At 45.6% G+C, this 18162-nt stretch overlaps 1 protein-coding gene across 1 annotated transcript; it reads right to left on the bottom strand.

Moving 5' to 3' along the window:
- Nucleotides 1-882: 882 nt before the first annotated feature.
- Nucleotides 883-18061, bottom strand: COQ6 (coenzyme Q6, monooxygenase). The gene is made up of 12 exons (XM_032837435.1): nucleotides 17868-18061; nucleotides 10286-10420; nucleotides 8913-8971; nucleotides 8496-8619; nucleotides 6137-6267; nucleotides 5176-5283; nucleotides 5026-5088; nucleotides 4539-4646; nucleotides 2499-2701; nucleotides 2307-2422; nucleotides 1969-2135; nucleotides 883-1009 (listed from the first exon to the last, which is right to left on the bottom strand). Exons 1-12 carry the CDS (start codon nucleotides 18031-18033, stop codon nucleotides 980-982), a joined length of 1410 nt encoding a protein of 469 aa, XP_032693326.1. The 5' UTR covers nucleotides 18034-18061; the 3' UTR covers nucleotides 883-979.
- Between the last annotated feature and the right edge of the window lie 101 nt (nucleotides 18062-18162).

The following is an 18162-nucleotide window of genomic DNA, read 5'->3' as shown; positions in this document are numbered from 1 at the left end:
CTTGGGAATGTGTATTCTGCCTTTTAGATGGAATGTTCTGAGTATGTATGTTATGTCCATGTGGTATAAAAGTCCAGTGTTTCTGTATTGGTTCTTTTGTCTGGATGAATTATCTATTGACAAGAGTGGGATATTAAAGTCTCCTACTATTACCATATTGCTTAATCTCCCTTTGGGTCCATTAGTATCTGCAGACATCCAACAACTGAGCCACCCAGGTGCCCTCTAGTCTTTGTTTTAAAGTGTGACTGGAGTATAGCTAATCCAGCTTTCTTTTCATTTCCATGGAGTATCTTTCTGTCCGTTCCATTTTCAGTGTGGGTATGTCCTGCAGTATCTCTTATAAGTCATAGATGTGTTTTTTTACCCACACAACCAGCCACTCTCTGTCTTTTGATTGCAAATTTAGCCCATTTTCATTTAATTATTGGTAGGTATATTCTTACTGACATTTTGTTAATTGTTTTGTTTATTTAGTTCTCTGATCTTCTTTCACTTCTCCCTTGTGGTCTGATGGCTTTCTTTAGTGTTGTGTTCAGATTCCTTTCTCATTTTCTTTTGTGTACTTACATTTTCCCCTTGTGGTTACCATGAGGTTCACATAAAATATGTGATGTAAATAGCAGTCTGTTTCAAGTTGATAGTAACTTAATTTTAGAAAACTTCTCTTTTATAAATCCTCCCTCAAAAATGAATGAGACAGCACCTTAGCAATTTTTCTTTCAGTAATAAAAAAAGTCTTTTCAACCAAATCACAATGGTCTTCCTTTGGGGGTTTTTGTTAGCTTGACTGATATGCCCTCCTCACAGCAAATTATCTATCACTCATGATTTGGGGGTCCACAGGCCCATAAAGCAGAGGAGAAAAAGAGACTAGAGAAATCTAATGTAAAGCGAATTTACTAAATCTTGAAAATATGTGATAGTCTTCAGAAAAGATGTTCATTTTTCTTCAACACAATGTCCAGAACGGGAGCATTCATTTGCTTGCAAAGGCTATAATCTGTTCCTGGAGAAAAATGAAATAAAATGAATGATACTTGGACCCTGTTAAGGTGTGACGGCAAGTGAAAAAAATATTTTAAAATAATATATAGGAGCGCCTGGGTGGCTCAGTTGGTTAAGTGTCCAGGTCTTGGTATCAGGGTTGTGAGTTCAAGGCTCCATGCTGGGAGTGGAGCCTACTTAAAAATAAAATACCCAGGGGCGCCTGGGTGGCTCAGTGGGTTAAGCCTCTGCCTTCAGCTCAGGTCATGATCTCAGGGTCCTGGGATTGAGCCCCACATCAGGCTCTCTGCTCAACAGGAAGCCTGCTTTCCCCTCTCTCTCTGTCTGCCTCTCTGCCTACTTCTGATCCCTCTCTCCCTCTGTCAAATAAATAAATAAAATCTTTAAAAATAAAGAAAATACCCACAGTGATTAAAGCAAAAACTTAGCAAAAGTCCCAGACAGATGCTCCTCTCAAGAGTCCCTCCAAAATGTCTTTAAATGGAAGTTTCTCAAGAAAGAAGGTAGCCAAGCAGCAAAAGGAGTTTAAGCGCCTTTTTTTTTTTTTTTTTTTTTTTTTTTAAAGATTGTATTTATTTATTTGAGAGAGAGAGAAGCAGATTGCACTGAGTGCAGAGTCTGATGCAGGGCTTGGTCTCACAACCCTGAGATCATGACCTGAGCCAAAGTCAAGAGTTGGACACTAAGCTTAACCAACTGAGCCACCCAGCTGCCCCTAAACAATCTTTATCTTTAAAAGTTCCTATTCACTACTTTAAGCCCTCCCTCATGTAAAGTTACTGCTTAGATGTGGGCTCTACCCACGAGCTCAGCAAGGACTTTTTTGCTCATAACCAGTGGGGGAGGTATTCCTAAAAAGGTAATTTTACAGCCAAGAAAATTAATTCAAAGAAATTAAGAGTCATTGACCAAGTCCTTCCTCAGTGAGCAAGACTCCTAGAGAGCCGTGAGTGACCTTACTTTGAGTGGAGACACTGCATTTGTGGCCTGCAAGCCCCATGTCCGGAGCAGCACCAGCGGAGTGGCCCTGGTGGAGTAGAGCCTTTTCAGTAGGTCAGTAGCAGCCAGAAGAGCAGTGTTGTGACGCTGTCGATCTGTTTCATAACCTGTGAGATGGCTCATAGAGCCTGGAGGAAGGAGGAAAGGTGTAAATCTCTGACCCTACAATGAAGTGGTTTCCCAGTCAGCCAGACACACCACGACGTCTACCACATCTGGCTATGGAGGGACATTCTGGAGCCCGACCTCCCCTAACTGTATGACCTCCGGATACTTCTCTGAGGCACCTGAATCCTTACCCAAGTCCTTCCCGTTGAAGGCTGCAGCACTGAGGTGACGGACCAAGCTGGAGACATCCCCAAATCCCATGTTGACACCTTGTCCTGCAAGTGGATGGACTCTGTGGGCTGCATCCCTAAGAGGAAAGCAGAGCTCAGGTATGGCCTCCTGCAGCACCGGGAGAAGACAGCCCTGCCCTGTCGTCATCTTACCCGATGAGAGCCAGCCGCGGGCGGACGTACTCAGCAGCATGTCCCAAGCCAAGTGGAAACAGCACGCGGCTTCTGGCATCCACCCGGGCTACACTTGGGGGCATCTGGCGAGCGGAGACCTTCGTGGGCTTCAGAAAGCCAACAGCGGACTGCAGCAGGCTGCCCGCCGCGTCGACGAGGTCCATGTGGTTGGCCTCACTCCACTGAGCCGCGTCAGCCGCAAACAGTGGGGATTCACCAGTGATTAAAAAAGAAGTAAAAAAATCAGCAAGAAAACCCATTTTACCACTAAAGCCAAGTATTAACAGTACCTAACATGCCTAGACTGATGTAGCCCACACGTGGCACAGCCCCTAAACAAAGGCAAAAAAACCCAACTTCCTACCCTTCCCCACAGGTCTGAGAATCAAGCCAAACTGTCCCCGAGCGGCCCCTGCCTACCTGTGGGCGTCCACCCTGCACTTCACCTTCACCCTCCAAAACCATACAGCAGCCACAGCGTAGCTCATTCGACAACATCCTCGCCCTGCCATTCCTCCCTGTGCTTAGAACGTCCTTCTAATTCGCCGGGATGACCCCTCGGAGCACCAAGAAGCTGTGATCCTCCCGCCAAACCCTCCACTGCGTGCTCCCCTCTTCTGTGCTCCCGCTAACATCCTGTGAAAACTTTCACCAATTGCTGCTTCAGTAGCTTCCTCCCTCACTAGACTGTGAGCTTCCTGAAAGCAGGGCTGTGTCTCATCTGTCTGCCTCCAGACTCTCCCACCTAGAAGGCGCGCGGGACGTGTCCGTGACAGCCCCGCAGAAGCCCGCGGCAGGAGTACACGTAACTGACCGGTGGGGCAGCCTTCACCATCCACCTTGGAAGCCACTTCGTGTGTTCAGTTCCCGTCACTCCTGCTGCTGCTCTAGAGCAGGGAAGCCTAAGTTCTTCAGTCGAAACTACCGGAAGTCACTAGTGAGGTGGCAGTTTGGTGCTTAAGACCACAGGTTCGAGGGGCCGGCCTGACTGCCAAACCCGGCCTTACCCCCGGCTCTCTGACCTTGGGCAGGTAGCTACGAGCATGCTAACGGCGCCCTCCTCGACGGGTCACTGCATTAAATGGACAGATGCGACTCTTCACCTGTGCGTGGCACACAGCAAACGTTCAGTGAATCTTACTGATTGTTACTATTCGTGAATTCAGATGCATGTGGTGTTTAAGCTCCGAGACGAGTGCTGCCGACACTGAAGGCTGTGCCTACTCCGGGATAATCGTTACCATCTGTTGAGCACCTATTAATGTACTAGGTATGCTCCAAGCACCTTACATCAATTCTCTCATTTGAAAAATCTTTAGACTCGGGGCGCCCGGGTGGCTCAGTGGGTTAAAACCTCTGCTTTCGGCTCAGGTCATGATCCCAGCATCCTGGGATCGAGCCCCGCATCAGACTCTCTGCTCGGCGGGGAGCCTGCTTCCCTTCCTCTCTCTCTTCCTGCTGCTCTGCCTACTTGTGATCTCTGTCAAATATAAAAATAAAATCTTAAAAAAAAAAAAATCTTTAGACTTTTATTACTGTTATTAAACCCTGAGAGGCTGGTGATACTATCTCCATTTCCTAGGAGATTAACAGGCAGAAGCAGTACTGAACCCATGTCTGTCCACAAGACTTTCTCTTAAGCTCCCTGCTAAACTGTGCTCAGCTCCTCCAAGAACATGTCTAATGAATCAAGCTTCAAAGGTTCAGGTACTTCAAACCTAGGACAGCTATTCAGAATTAGCCAAGTAGTTACAGCTTCAAAAAAAAGGGCCAATGCTAACTACTGCCCAGGGAGCTGTTTCAGTCAAGACCGCAGCAGCCCACAATCGTCAAAAAAGCGTAGAAGTTACTAATTTGCGCTGTTTTGCATTTCCCTGAATGCCCTCCCGTCCACGTAGCCCAGACCAAACCCTACAGTTACCGTAGGGGCTGCTGGTTGGTTATTCCTTTTCCTTCATCAAAACCACCTTTCTGCATCTCCCCTGCAACCCAGCATCAGCTGGACATGCTCATACTCACGAAGGCAGAGTTAACGGTATCCACGAACTTTTCTTCATCCATGCCGACGAGCTCCGCTGCATGTTCATGGGATGTCGACCAAACCAAGGAACTCAAGGTGTCTGAGAGCTGCGTCAAAACAACATCGATAGTAGAGCGCCTGGGTGGCTCAGTCGGATGATTTCGGCTCAGATCATGATCTCAGGGCTGGGAGATCGAGCCCCAGGCAGGGCTCTATGCTCAGCAGGGAGACGGCTTGAGATCCTCTCCCTCCGCCCCTCCCCTCACTTGCAAGCACCCAGCTCCCAAAAAAAAAAAAAGAATATCAATACTAAGGGCAAGACTTCTGTTCTTGGGAGTTCTCAGGCTTGAAGGGAGTAACGGGAAACAAGGGGAAACAAAGTTAGCCTGGACATATTCCCTCGAAACCAGAAAAAGAGAAAGTGAAGCCCTAAGAGAGGAAGGCCGGGCGCGCTGAAGCAGACTATCAGCTGGAAGGACTTCTTACCGGGAGCAGAGCAATGGGCCCTGAGGGAAGGAATCTCTGCCAAGCTACGTTGTTTTCTGTGGCCTACGACAGAGGAAGAGTTCTCACGAAAAGTCCTTAGTACCCACAAAACACGAGCGGGGGCCCCAGCTGGTGGGCTCAGGCTCTCACCTCCGACAAATGCAGAGTAGCCACGACAGCAGACTGATCGTAGTTCCAGCTGACATTCTGAATCCCAGCAGCCTGTCGCACTCCTGAGTTGTGACCATCTGCACCGATCTGCGTGGAAACGAGTCTGTCAAGTCTTACAACTCCTTAATACCCGAAACTGTTCCAGAAGCGTGTCTCTGTCTCCTTGAGTTCTCTCTAGTTCCAACTCCCTTCACAAGCTCATCGGCGGCGGCAGGCAACTTGTTATCACGCCCACCTCACTCTCAGGCGCTGGAGGGGGCAGCCTTACCTAGGTAACCCAGTGTCAACTAATGGACCAAAGCCGGACCTCAGCCCCGTGAGGTGCCAGCCATAGGTTAACTTGGCCAGATTCTCTTGGTATTTGACCTAGAAGTTAACAAGGCAGGCACTGGAGCTGAACAGTCCTGCGGGAAGGTTAGGAGCGGCTGCTCACTAGACGGGGAGGCTGGCGAACAGACAGACACGGGAAACGCGGGAGGTGAAGGGACTACAGGACTCCTGGGAGGGCAAGAACCATCTCCCCTTCTGCTGCTGTCGCGGTGTCCCTTTTCTTTTAAGACCTAAGATGGTCCAGGAGACTGCTTCCTATACCGGATTTATTATTTTTTGTTTGACAGAGATCACAAGTAGGCAGAGAGGCAGGCAGAGAGAGGATGGGGGAGCAGGCTCCTTGCCAAGCAGAGAGCCCGATGTGGGGCTCCATCCCTGGACCCTGGGATCAGGACCTGAGCCGAAGGCAGAGACTTTAACCCACTGAGCCACCCAGGCGCCCCTCTTTACCAGATTTAAAAGACCATCTTGAGTTGGCCTGAGTGGGTACTGGTCCTAATAACCAAAGCTTTGCCCAAAATTATAGCTTAAATCTAAAACGAAAGACCCTAGAGTCTAGGATAAGCTATGGATACTCAAGACCCCTGGCAAAACAAGAATTTTCAACTACCAACAATTTAGTCTGGAGGGTGCTGCCATCACCTAGGGTAATATGAACCCAAGGGCTGGAGTCCGCCATGGTGAAGGGATAAGGCCAGGTATAGCCGACTGCTCTGCTCCTGTAGAGAACTGTCACCCGGTCTAGGAGGTCAGAGAGAGAAAACAAAACATCAGAAAGGCCCCCCACATGGGCTGAGGCAAAAATCGTACCTAAATCTAAAGCGAGCTCTTAGGATAGCGGGCTCTCATCATTTACTCCTAAACAAAAACAGTAAAATCTAAAAAATAACTCCTATAATAAATGCTACGGTCTGAGAGCTGATAAATGACAGGGCCACAAGGATAAGTCAGTGTCATAAATAAATAAATAAATACTCAGCCCTCACTGAATGACCAGCCCATGGCAGGAATTCTCTCTTCTCATCTCATCTCTCTTCTAGCTTCACTCTGCCTACTCCACATGCTTTCAGAATCAACAGGGTGGGAATGCCAGGGGCTCAAAAAAGTTCTAGATTTCCTAAGACTTTTCTTGCCACTGGAAATCATTTTACTTTTCTGATCGTAAAAATTGATATGCTTTTGAAGTATGAACAACAAAGGAAGATTTTTTTTTTAAGATTTTATTTATTTATTTGACAGACGGAGATCACAAGTAGGCAGAGAGGCAGGCAGAGAGAGAGGGGGAAGCAGGCTCTATGCAGAGCAGAGAGCCCGATGTGGGACTTGATCCCTAGACCGTGAGATCATGACCTGAGCCGAAGGAAGAGGCTTTAACTCACTGAGCCACCCAGGCACCCCAACAAAGGAAGATTTAAAAGGAATGGAAAACATTACCCTTAATCATACCACTCAAGAGGCAACTACAATTAAAGCTTTTCCATATAGCTTTCCAGATTACTTCCTATGCATATAGATGCATATGCACACACAGGATATGACCTACTTTTTTCACCAATGTTCTGGAACATGTTTCTAAGTGACTAAATACTCAGTCTAAATTATATTTAAAAGTTGCACATTAAATGGGGTGCCTGGTTGGCTCAGTCATTAGAGCACGGGACTCTCGATCTCAGGGCTGTGAGTTCAGGCCCTATGCTGGGTATAGAGATTTCATAATAATCTGATAAGGAATTTATATTCAGAATATATCAGGAACTCTTCTAACTCAGAAAGAAAACGATGATCCAGTTTTTAAATGGGCAATAGATTCTGAATAGTCATTTCACTAAATGGCAAATAACCACAAGAAAAGATGGGAAATACAATCAAAACTACAGTTAAGAGGGGCACCTGGGTGGCTCAGTGGGTTAAAGCCTCTGCCTTTGGCTCAGGTTATGATCCCAGGGTCCTGGGATCGAGCCCCGCTTTGGGCTCTCTGCTTAGCAGGGAGCCTGCTTCCGCCACCCCTTTCTCTACCTGTCTCTGCCTGCTTATGATCTCTGTCAAATAAATAAATACAATCTTAAAAAAAAAAAAAAACTACAATAAGATACCATTTGTCACTGGGATGGCTATAATAAAAAAAATAAAAGGAAAGTAAGTGTTGGCAAGGATATGGAGTAATTGGTGACCTTATATATTACTGGTGGGAAAGTGAAATGCTGCAGCCTCTCTGAAAAAGTTCGGCAGTTTCTGAAAATGTTAAACATAGAACACATGACCTAGCAAGTCTACTCCTAAGTATGCACCCAGAACAAATGAGACCTACGTCCCTGCAAAGACTTGTACCAAGTGTTCACAGCGTTATTCACAATTGCCAGAGTGGGAACAACCCACTGGCCGTCAACTGATGAATGGATGAACGAAAAGCAGTGTATTCACATGAAGGAATACCATCTGGTGATAAAAAAGAACGGACTACTAACACAGGCGGCGACACGAATAGATATCAAAGATACGCTCGGTGAGAGCAGCAGACATAAAAGAACACACTGTGTATGTTTTGATCTATATGAAATGTCCAGAAGAGGCAAATCCCGAGAGACCGAAAGTAGATCAGTGGTGCCAGGGGCTGCGGTTGGGAAGGGGGAATGCTGTAAACGGACCTAAGATTTCTTTCTCAAGTGACAGAAATGTTCTAAAATGACACTGTGACTGCGGCCTAATTCTGTAAGTACACTAAAAACCACTGAATTGTACACTTAAAATGGGTGAATTTTATGGTATATAAATTATTCCTGAATAAAACCGTTATTTTTATTCCCGAATTTAAAAAAAAAGAAAAAACCCTAAGATATCTAACAGAGGGTTCCTTTACGGTAGATATACAATCTCCATAAAAGGGATTCTTTTTTCCAGTAAGTCCCAGAAAAATTCTAGAGCAGTTCACCATGCAGGGTAAAAGACGACGTAAGAAGTGGAAGCCTCACCTGACGCAGCCTCCAGCTGCTTGGTGAGGGCGCACATGATGACGTCATTCTCCACTATATAGCCCATGTCATCCAGATTATCCTTATCGAACATTATCAGCGCCTCTGAGCAGGCATCCCACACCTGGAAACACCGAAGGAAAGTCTGTATTATAACCCAAGGAAGAGAAAATGTCTTGCTCCGATCAGAAACAGTACTGCCTTCCCCAAGTGACAGAGCAGGAAAATCACAATGTCAGTTCCCCTGGTAGGAGACAGAAGGTGAGAAGAAACTTCTCTTGAGAATGCTTCCCCCCACTTCCTTAGACTGAATGGGAAGTTCCTGCTTCCACACGAAATATGGAGAATACGGATTCCAAGATACAGAAAAGAAGATGGACAAGCAAGATATCTTGGCAGAGGTGATAAAGCAGGCACCTGCATTCGCCGAAAGGCTCTGTATCTCATGTTGCAGATGTGGTCCCAGGCACCAAAACCTACAAAAGAAAGGATCCATGTATAGGCCAGAGCAAGTTCATGCGACACAGCCCTCCTAGACTCTGTCTCTCCAACCTGTGAAGTAAGAGATTTTTTCAGCATCCTCCAATGACAGGAAAATACTCTCTCATTTTTTCCTGTTTGATGCTAGGAGTTAAGCTACTCTGTTCCCAAGTTCAGATTATACAGCATGAAAAAAGACCCAGCTTTTATGATCAAAAAGTCAAATCTGGGGCGCGTAGGTGGCTCAGTCAGTTAAATGTCCAACTCGGTTGTAGCTCAGGTTGTGACCTCAGGGTCGTGAGACTGAGCCCCACGTCAGGCTCTGCACTCCATGGGGAGTCTGCTTAAGAGTCTCTCTCCCTCCATCAAATATTTTTTTTAAAAAGTCAAATCACATTAAAGTTAGGGAAAATAAAAAAGAAAACCAAACCCACATTTTTTTCATCATCCTACAGAAGTTAGAAACTCTCTGGGGTGCCCGGCTGGCTCAGTCAGAAGGGCATAGCAACTCTTGACCCAGGGTTCTGAGTTTGAACCCCACAGTGAGTGGAGAGATTACTTAAAAGTAAAATCTTAAATTTTTTTTTTAAAAGACAGTCTTTTAACTTTGTTTTTTTTTAACCCCAGAGCACTGAACAGATTTATTCAGTGTGGACACATTTAGTGAGCCAGACACAATTCTAGGTACGGAGCATAAAGTGTGAAACCAAACAAAGTTCCTGCCCCTCTGCAGCTAATATTCTTGTCGGAGAGATAGTAAAAAAAAAAAAAGACGTAATACATTGTCAGGTTAGTACTAAGTGCTACAAAGAAAAATAAAGCAGTATAAGGGGCTAAAAAGTGATGGAAGAGTCTAATTTTTGACAGGGCAGTTCTAGATAGGAGAGCCCGGGGGAGTAACCTCGGGCAGAGACCTACAGACAGTTTTCTAATGAGTTCCATGTGCACACACGGATTTGCACTCAAAAGCATTTAGCATCCAAACTCCCTAAATCCCAAGAGGGCTGAGTCTGGGAATAAAGAGGGTACTCCTACTGGAAACCAATGGTCATGATTAGTTCATACAGTTTCAATTCCACCAATTCATAATGACCCAACGTCACAAACAAAGTCCACATGATGAACCCACATGTTCCGAGGACATCGCCCTCAGCCTGGGATGTGACATTGTAATGGGTCCTCATCTTCAAGGATGTACAAGATTACCACACCAACCCCCTCCTCACAGGATGCTCGACAGCCTCTGCCCTATGGGACACACTGGAAAGCCAGGAGAGACAAGAGGTTGGTTCTATCAAAGATCTACTCACTACTAAGAAGGGTTGCAGAGCCAGGGGAAATGGAGCTGACTCTGTTGCTGTAAGTTTCTGGCAATTTCTCCCATACTTTCTTTGGACCTGCTTCTAGCAACAGGATTTTCTTGTCACTGAAGTGAATATCATGTCCTAAAAAAAAGAGAGAGAATCAACATTTTATATCATAGTGGGAAAATCAGAATTTCTTCCCTTTCTCACTTCTAAGAGAAGCACGAGATTAACTAATTGCTTCGTCCTTAGGATAGAAGTTTTTCACACGGCACACAAAAAGAAACACCACACAATATCCTAAGCAGTAGTGATGAGGGAGTAGGAAGCTGGCTGAGGACAAAGCAAAAGCTGTCACCTTGCACCCCCTCTCCACCCGCTCCCCTCGGTAATGTGTGTACATTCCTCAGGCACCCGACTGCCATAATTGAGAAACAAATAGTTAACCTGCAGAGATCACAATCCAGCAAGACAGGAGTCTCCATTGGTTTACAAATGTCCTAGAGATCTACAAACCTTATCAATAGCACAATTTCTAGGGGCTAATAACTCAGTTCCTCAAGCCCTAATGTCATCCTCCCCTCCATAAACAAAACTGAAGGAGGCTGAGGTAGAAGGAAATGTAAATATAGTTAAATCTCTTCTGAACCTAAATCTCACTAACAAAGACGCCTGATAGCAGAAATGTGAATGGCTTGCCAAAAGACAACATTGATGAGGCCGCAAGGCCTCCAGTATGCCCGCACCTCGCAGGCCCTCTTTAGCATATGAAAGCTCCATTGAAACCTCCCTTCCCCTCACCTTCCCCCAACCGCAAGGTACAGAACCTGCCATCTCTCACAACCCCGGGCAGCAGCTCTTCCTGCCCAAGGGTCCTGTCCCCGTGCTTTAATAAACCACCATTTTGCACCAAAGATGTCTCAAGAATTCTTTCTTGGTCATCGGCTCCAGACCTCAGCCCACCGAACCTCACCTAGGTTCTAGAACTTCATCAGTAGCTTATACCACTGTTTCAACCATGTGAATCAACCTGCCCATGACTGCCCAGGTTTCTCTTAACTGTCCAACACCGGCCATGTGCAAAGAAGCAAATAATGACAAAACTCACAAGGAGCCAGTAGAACTCCCTAGAAAGGAAGAATGAAGTAAAAGGCTTAAGTATTTAAACACCAGATTTTTTTTTTAATTGCCAACTGTTTATTCAGGCCCCAAACAGGTGACCAGTGACATGCAGTTTGCCTGGGCCCACGGCAGACTGACCTGTGCTGCCGGCCCTGCTGGCAAGCAAAGGTTCTCAGGGGAGGCCTGTCCAAAGGGTACAGAACCTGGGGGAAGAGAGTGGGGGAAGGGCAGGGCCCAGTGTTCAGGACACCAGATACTTCTAATGTTTAAACTGTTAGGTCACTAAAAATTACAAATTGTGTTCAACAGAAAAATGGACTATTTAATAAGCAAAATTTGTTGTGGCCTCAAGATTGAATCAAAGATAAAGAATTATTTGTAAAAGAAAAGGAGCCCCCCAAATACATCAATTGTACCTATAAATCTGGTCCTCAAACACTGGTGTAGAGAAGTAAAAAGGGGACTTGGGGACTTCGTTACTGGGTGCCTGTAGCCCAGACACAGTCCCTCCACCGTGTCCCAGGGAAAGACACGGACACAGTACGCAGGGAGCTGCAGCCAAGAAAGGAGAAAAAAAATGTGACAGGATTATTAAGAGAGAGACGATGTACGTTTTCACTTAGTAATGATGACAACCCCACATTTTTTGTTACCTAAAGAAGAGTGGCATTATTTTAAGATGCAACAAGGGAGTGTGAAAGTCAAGGTCACTCTGGTGAACAGGCGGTGAGCTAGCTGCGCCAGGACTACCAGGTTCACATGCGCCCCTCCCCTCCCCCACCGCCAAGCGGCGCTGCCGTTCCGCACTGGAGGATGGGAACAGCCGCGCTCCCCGGAGAGGACTGCCTTCTGGTCCGTCACACACCTCTTCCCTTCCAGGGTCTGTTCCACCCGAACGCCCTCCTGACCTCCGCCTCCCTCTGGATCCTACTCATTCACTCCTCCCCTCCCCGGCAGGGCTATTTACAAATCTATCTCTTTTGCTACATTGTAAATTCCCTGGGGGCAGGAACCATTTCTTTTGCTATGGCTAATATTCCCAGCCTCAAACTTTCGATCTCCTCCATCCGGAGATACCCAATGGACATTTTTGTTAAATGAGAGACAAGGGAACTAACAAGACAAATACAATCAGGTTCAATTATTTTATTTTTTAGCTATTTAACATTTTAGAAAACTCAGCTGGAGAAAAAATACTACAGAATGCAATTTACAGGTAACAGTGTGAGAGGGAAATACAGATGTTTCAAGCCTGAAACATAAACTCTTGTGGGTTTGTAGAGAATCAAGGGAAACAAACTGACTTAAGGGGAAACAAGAAGAGCCTACTGAAAAACTTGCACTTTTAAAGCAGCTGCTAAAATTAAAGTGCTCCCTGACTGTGCACCGGCGTGGCTGTCATTAAGCATTTGCCTTTGGCTCAAATCATGATCCCAGGGTCCTGGGATCGAGCCCCATATCGGGCTCCCTGCTCAGCGGGAAGCCTGCTTCTCCCTCTCCCACTCCCCTGCTTGCGTTCCCTCTCTCACTGTTTCTCCCTCTGTCAAAGAAAATCTTTAAAAATAAATAAATAAATAAAGTGGACATTGGAATAAAAAGTAAGGTTGATCACCATATAAACTACTGACAATATTCTCTGGGATACAGGCTGTGATGATCAAGGGGAAACGTTACACACACAATATCTCGGGCTCAGAGTTTATTTGACTCAAGAGAAAACACTGCCAATGAATGCCACAACTGCCTCTGAAATCTGAAAGGTTGAGACCTGCCCAAGGTCCCAGATGCTTTACAGGACAACAGCGAGGCCTGCTCACTGAATAATTCACGTGAAAGATTCCAGTGGCACCTGGGTAGCTCAATCGTTAAGCATCTGCCTTCAGCTTGGGTCATGATCCTGGAATCCTGGAATCAAGTCCCACATCAGGCTCCCTGCTCAGTGGGGAGGCTGCTTCTCCCTCTCCCACTCCCCCTGCTTGTGTTCGCTCTCGCGCTCCCTCTGTCTCTTTGTCAAATAAATAAATAAAATCTTAAAAAAAAAAAAAAAAAAAGATTCCAAACCTTCCAGAATTTTAACTTTCACATTTAACGTTTATTATTTTCTCTGCTTTTTAAGGAAATTGGCCCGTGTGTGAATTTTCTTCTGTTAACCTGTTTGGTGGTTTTGACTTAGAGCAGAAACTGTAACAACCCAGTGCACTCCAGCTCCTGACTTTTCTTTTGTAGACTTGTATCAAGAAGTCTGCATTATAACTGTTTAAAAGTCAGTCTTGACTTTGAGGACTTATACTTCTGTGGAAGAGATGGAAAAAAGGAACTGCAGTACAGAATTCTCTGAGTTTGTAAAAGAAAGCACTGCTGCTCTCCCTCCTTGAGGCATTGAAGAGCATTAAGATAAAGAATAAACAAGGGGGGGCGCCTGGGTGGCTCAGCGGGTTAAAGCCTCTGCCTTCGGCTCAGGTCATGATCCCAGGGTCCTCGGACGGAGCCCCACATCAGGCTCTCTGCTCAGTGGGCAGCCTGCTCCCCCCCCACACACACCCCTGTGCCTGCCTCTCTGCCTACTTGTGATCTCTGTCTGTCAAATAAATAAATAATCTTTTTTTTTAATTAAAAAAAAAAAAAACAAGGAAGAAAGTTAAATACAAATATTAACACTAAAGTTTTAGTAAGGCTAGAAATTTTTCAAGATACATATCATACAAAATTATATTAAAAAGTTGGAGAGACCTGGGTGGCTCAGCTGGTTAAACGACTGCCTTCGGCTCAGGTCATGATCCTGGAGTCCCGGGATCGAGTTCCGCTTTGGGCTCCCAGCTCCATGGGGAGTCTGCTCCTCCCTCTGACCTTCCCCCTCTCATGATCTCTATCACTCTCTCTCTCAAATAGATAAAATTTTTTTTAAAAAGTTAAGAAGTCACGTCACTATAAGAAAATTCAGTTCTTCCGCTGCTTCTCTTTCTCAAAGTGTGGCCTCCCGGCATCCACTCTGCAGGTATCTGTCGGAAGTCCAGGCTCCTGGGCCCCATCTCGATAAACCCAAACCTGGAATCCTCATTTTTGAAACATGCCCCACAAACTGGTAACGGGTGACTGTCTTCAAGGAGAACCGGGCGGTAAAAGTAAAGAATGGAAGTCTCACTTTACATCCTTTACAGTGTATGCCCTATACCCTTGGTATTTCAGAACACAAAACCCCCTTTGAATTTTCTGTACGTGCCTTATTCAACACCTCCAAAGAAAACAAAAACTCCAGCTGATTGTTAACTGTACTCAAGCTTGAGAACCACTGTTTTAGCCCAGTGGCCAGTAGGTACAACCAAAATGGCTGTCAGGAAGCAAAGGTATGTATACCTGCCAGAGAGCTGTGTGTCTCAGAAAGGCTTTTTATCTCCCAATTACTAACTTTTGCGTGCAAGCTACTTAACCCGAGTTTTAACTTTCTTGTCTGCACAATTTACAATCAAGACTGTAGAGAGTAAGTGGATGCAACACGTGTCAATCAGACTTCAATTAAAAAAGATTATGACCCAGTGCAGCTGTTTCTGCCCAGGAGTCCTGTCCCCGTGCTTCAATAAAACCACTTTTTTGTACCCCCCAAAAAAGATTATGAGGATTAAGTAAAAATGTTATGCAAAATACTTTTTCTTAAAGATTTTATTTGACAGAGATACAGCGAGAGAGGGAATACAAGCAAGCAGAGTAGGAGAGGGAGAACCAGGCTTCCGCGGAGCAGGGAGCCTGATGCAGGGCCTCGATTCCAGCACCCTGGGATCATGACCTGACACGAAGGCAGATGCTTAACGACTGAGCCACCCAGGTGCCCCTATGCAAAATACTTTAAAAGATGCCTATCCATAACAAGTGCTCAATAACTGATGACTATGTTTCTCATAATGACTTTGAGACTCAAGCCAATTAGTTCCTACAAAGCATTGTTTCCCACCAGTATCCCAAAAGGGAGCCACCCTAGGGGAGATGTGGCTGTCACACCTTATTCTTAAGCCAACAAAGACTTTTATATTATTAGTGATCTTTAATTTGTGACGTCAGAAAATTCAGATCCAATTTCTGCAAGTCACTATACAATTGTTAAAACCAAAAGATCTGGGGGCATCTGAGTGGGGTCAGTTGCTGGAGCGTCTGGCTCTTGATTTTGGCTCAGGTCATGATCTCAGGGTCCTGGGATCCAGCCCCGCATTAGGCTCTGCATTCAGGGGGAAATCTCCTTTTCTCCCTCTTCCTCTGCCTCTTTTCTCCCCACATCCACCCCCTATCCCATGCGTGCAAAAGCTCTCTCAGATAAATAAATCTTTTTAAAAACGGCATAAGAACTGGAGTTTGGTGACCTGTGTTCAAGTTCTCAGTCTATTACCAGTTGGCTGTTAAGACTCTAGTCCTTAGGGGAGCCTGGGTGGCTCAGTCGTTAAGCGTCTGCCTCTGGCTCAGGTCATGATCCCAGGGTCCTGGGATGGAGCCTGGCATCGGGCTCCCTGCCCAGCGGGAAGCCTGCTTCTCCCTCTCCTACTTCCCCTGGTTGTGTTCCCTCTCTGTCAAATAAATAAATAAAATCTTAAAAAAAAAAAAACAAAAACAAAAACAAAACACTCTGGTCCTTACTTAACCTTGCTAAGCAAGTTTCCTCACATAAAATATGAAAACAGTATCTATATCACAGTGAAGTGAACCACACTAAAGTACACAAGTAAAAGCAAAGTCCTCACCTCACCTTACAAAGTTTAACTCCAAGTGGATCACAGACTTAAATCCAAAAGCTAAAACTACAAAACTCTTAGAACACAAGAATGAATCTTCATGACTTTGCGTTAGCTAATGATTTCTTAAATATGACACCAAAAGTGTAAGTGGTAAAAACTTGACAAGCTGAACATTATCAAAACTAAAAACTTCTGTTTCAAAGGACACCACCAAGAAAATGAAAAGGCCACCCATAAAATAAGAGAAAATATTTGCAAATCATTTAGCTGTTAAAGGACCTGTGCCCAGATTAAACAAACAATCAAACAAAAACAACTCTTAGAACTCAATAATAAAAAGACAAATTGCCCAAAATGGGCAAAGGGAGGTGTCTAGCTGGCTCAGTTGACAGAGCATGCAACTCTTGATTGTGGGCTCCTGAGTTCAAACCCCACAATGGAGAAGAAATTACTTTAAAAAATCAAAATAAGATGGCAAAGGTTCTGAACAGGCATTTCTTCAAAGAAAAACAAATAAGCATATGAAAGGATATTGGACATCATTAGTCATTAGGGAAATTCAAATCAAACCAGGAGACACCACTTCACACCCATCAGGATGACTATCAACAAAAGTACAAGAGCGAGTGCTGTGCAGGATACGAAGAAACTGGCCCCCTCATACAGCTGGTGGGAATGTAAAATGGTGCAGCGACCTTGGAATACCATTTGGCAGTTCTTCCAAACACAGAGTTACCATGTATGTGACCCAGCAATTCCACTCCTAGAAATGGATATATCCAAGTAACCAAAAATGTATGTTTACACTAAACCCTGTACCAAATTAATAGCATTATTCGAAACAGTCCGGAAGTGGAAACAACCCAAACATCCGTCAACTAATAAATGCATAAACCAAATGTACGACATCCACACAACGCAGAATTAACCGTAAAAAGTACTGGTGCACACAACTTGGATGAACCTTTAAGACATTAAGCAGAATCCAAGTATATGAAAATGTCAGGAAGAAGCAAATCTGTAGAGACAAAAAGTTCACAAGTGGTTGCCTAGGGCTGAGGAGCTTTGGGGGAAATGGGAAGTGTATGCTAATTGGTTCCTGTTTCTTTAGGGGGTGATAAAAATGTTCTAATATTCATGGTGGTGATGGATGCACAACCTGTTAATATACTAAGAACCACTGTATGCTTAAAGGGGTGAACCTTACGGTATGCAATTACATCTCAAGGAAGTTATTTTCTAAAAGAAACGAAACGTTGGGGCACCTGGGTGGCTCAGTGGGTTAAAGTCTGCCTTCAGCTCGGGTCATGATCCCGGGGTCCTGGGATCGAGCCCCGCGTCGGGCTCTCTGCTCAGCAGCGAGTCTGCTTCCCTTCCTCTCTCTCTCCCTGCCTCTCTGCCTACTTGTGATCTCTGTCAAATAAATAAATAAAAATCTTGAAAGAAAGAAAGAAAGAAAGAAAGAAAACGAAACGAAACGAAACGAAACGAAACGAAACGAAACGCCTAGCCCGATACAATGCCTGTTAACTTACAACTGTGTCCGTTCCTAAATAACCACCGCCGGGATTTAGCATGATTCCTAAGGACCCTCCCACTTTTGACCCTTCGGAACCCAGAAGGACCAAGCGCTTGGCGTGGGGCTCCTCTCGGCAGGGGAAAGAGCACTGGAGCTCAGAGCTCCCACGGTCCTCACAGTTGCTCCACGGCCGCCCTCCCCGCGAATACCTGCCTGGAGCTCCGCTTACCCAAGGCACAGGCCATGGCGGTACCCACCAGGCCTCCGCCCGACACCACCACATCGTACAGCGTGTCTGCCTTGGCGCCGGACCACCTCCGGCAGGACAGCAGCGGGCCTCTCCCAGCCGCTGCAGGGGCAGCCCTCCAACCGCTCACAGCCAGGCGTGCCGCCATGGTGCTAAGCTGAAACGTACTTGCGCACCACTAGGCCCTCCTTTTCCTGCGCTTCCGGAACAGAGCTCTCCAATCACTAGCTGCTTCCGCCCCGGCCTCAGAGCCGGAAATAGAACGCGCAAAGACTAG

This window comes from Lontra canadensis, unplaced genomic scaffold, assembly GCF_010015895.1.
Source record: "Lontra canadensis isolate GAN:19392208 unplaced genomic scaffold, GSC_riverotter_1.0 scaffold98, whole genome shotgun sequence".
Taxonomy (NCBI): Eukaryota; Metazoa; Chordata; class Mammalia; order Carnivora; family Mustelidae; genus Lontra; species Lontra canadensis.
This window is presented reverse-complemented; position numbering and strand designations above follow the sequence as displayed.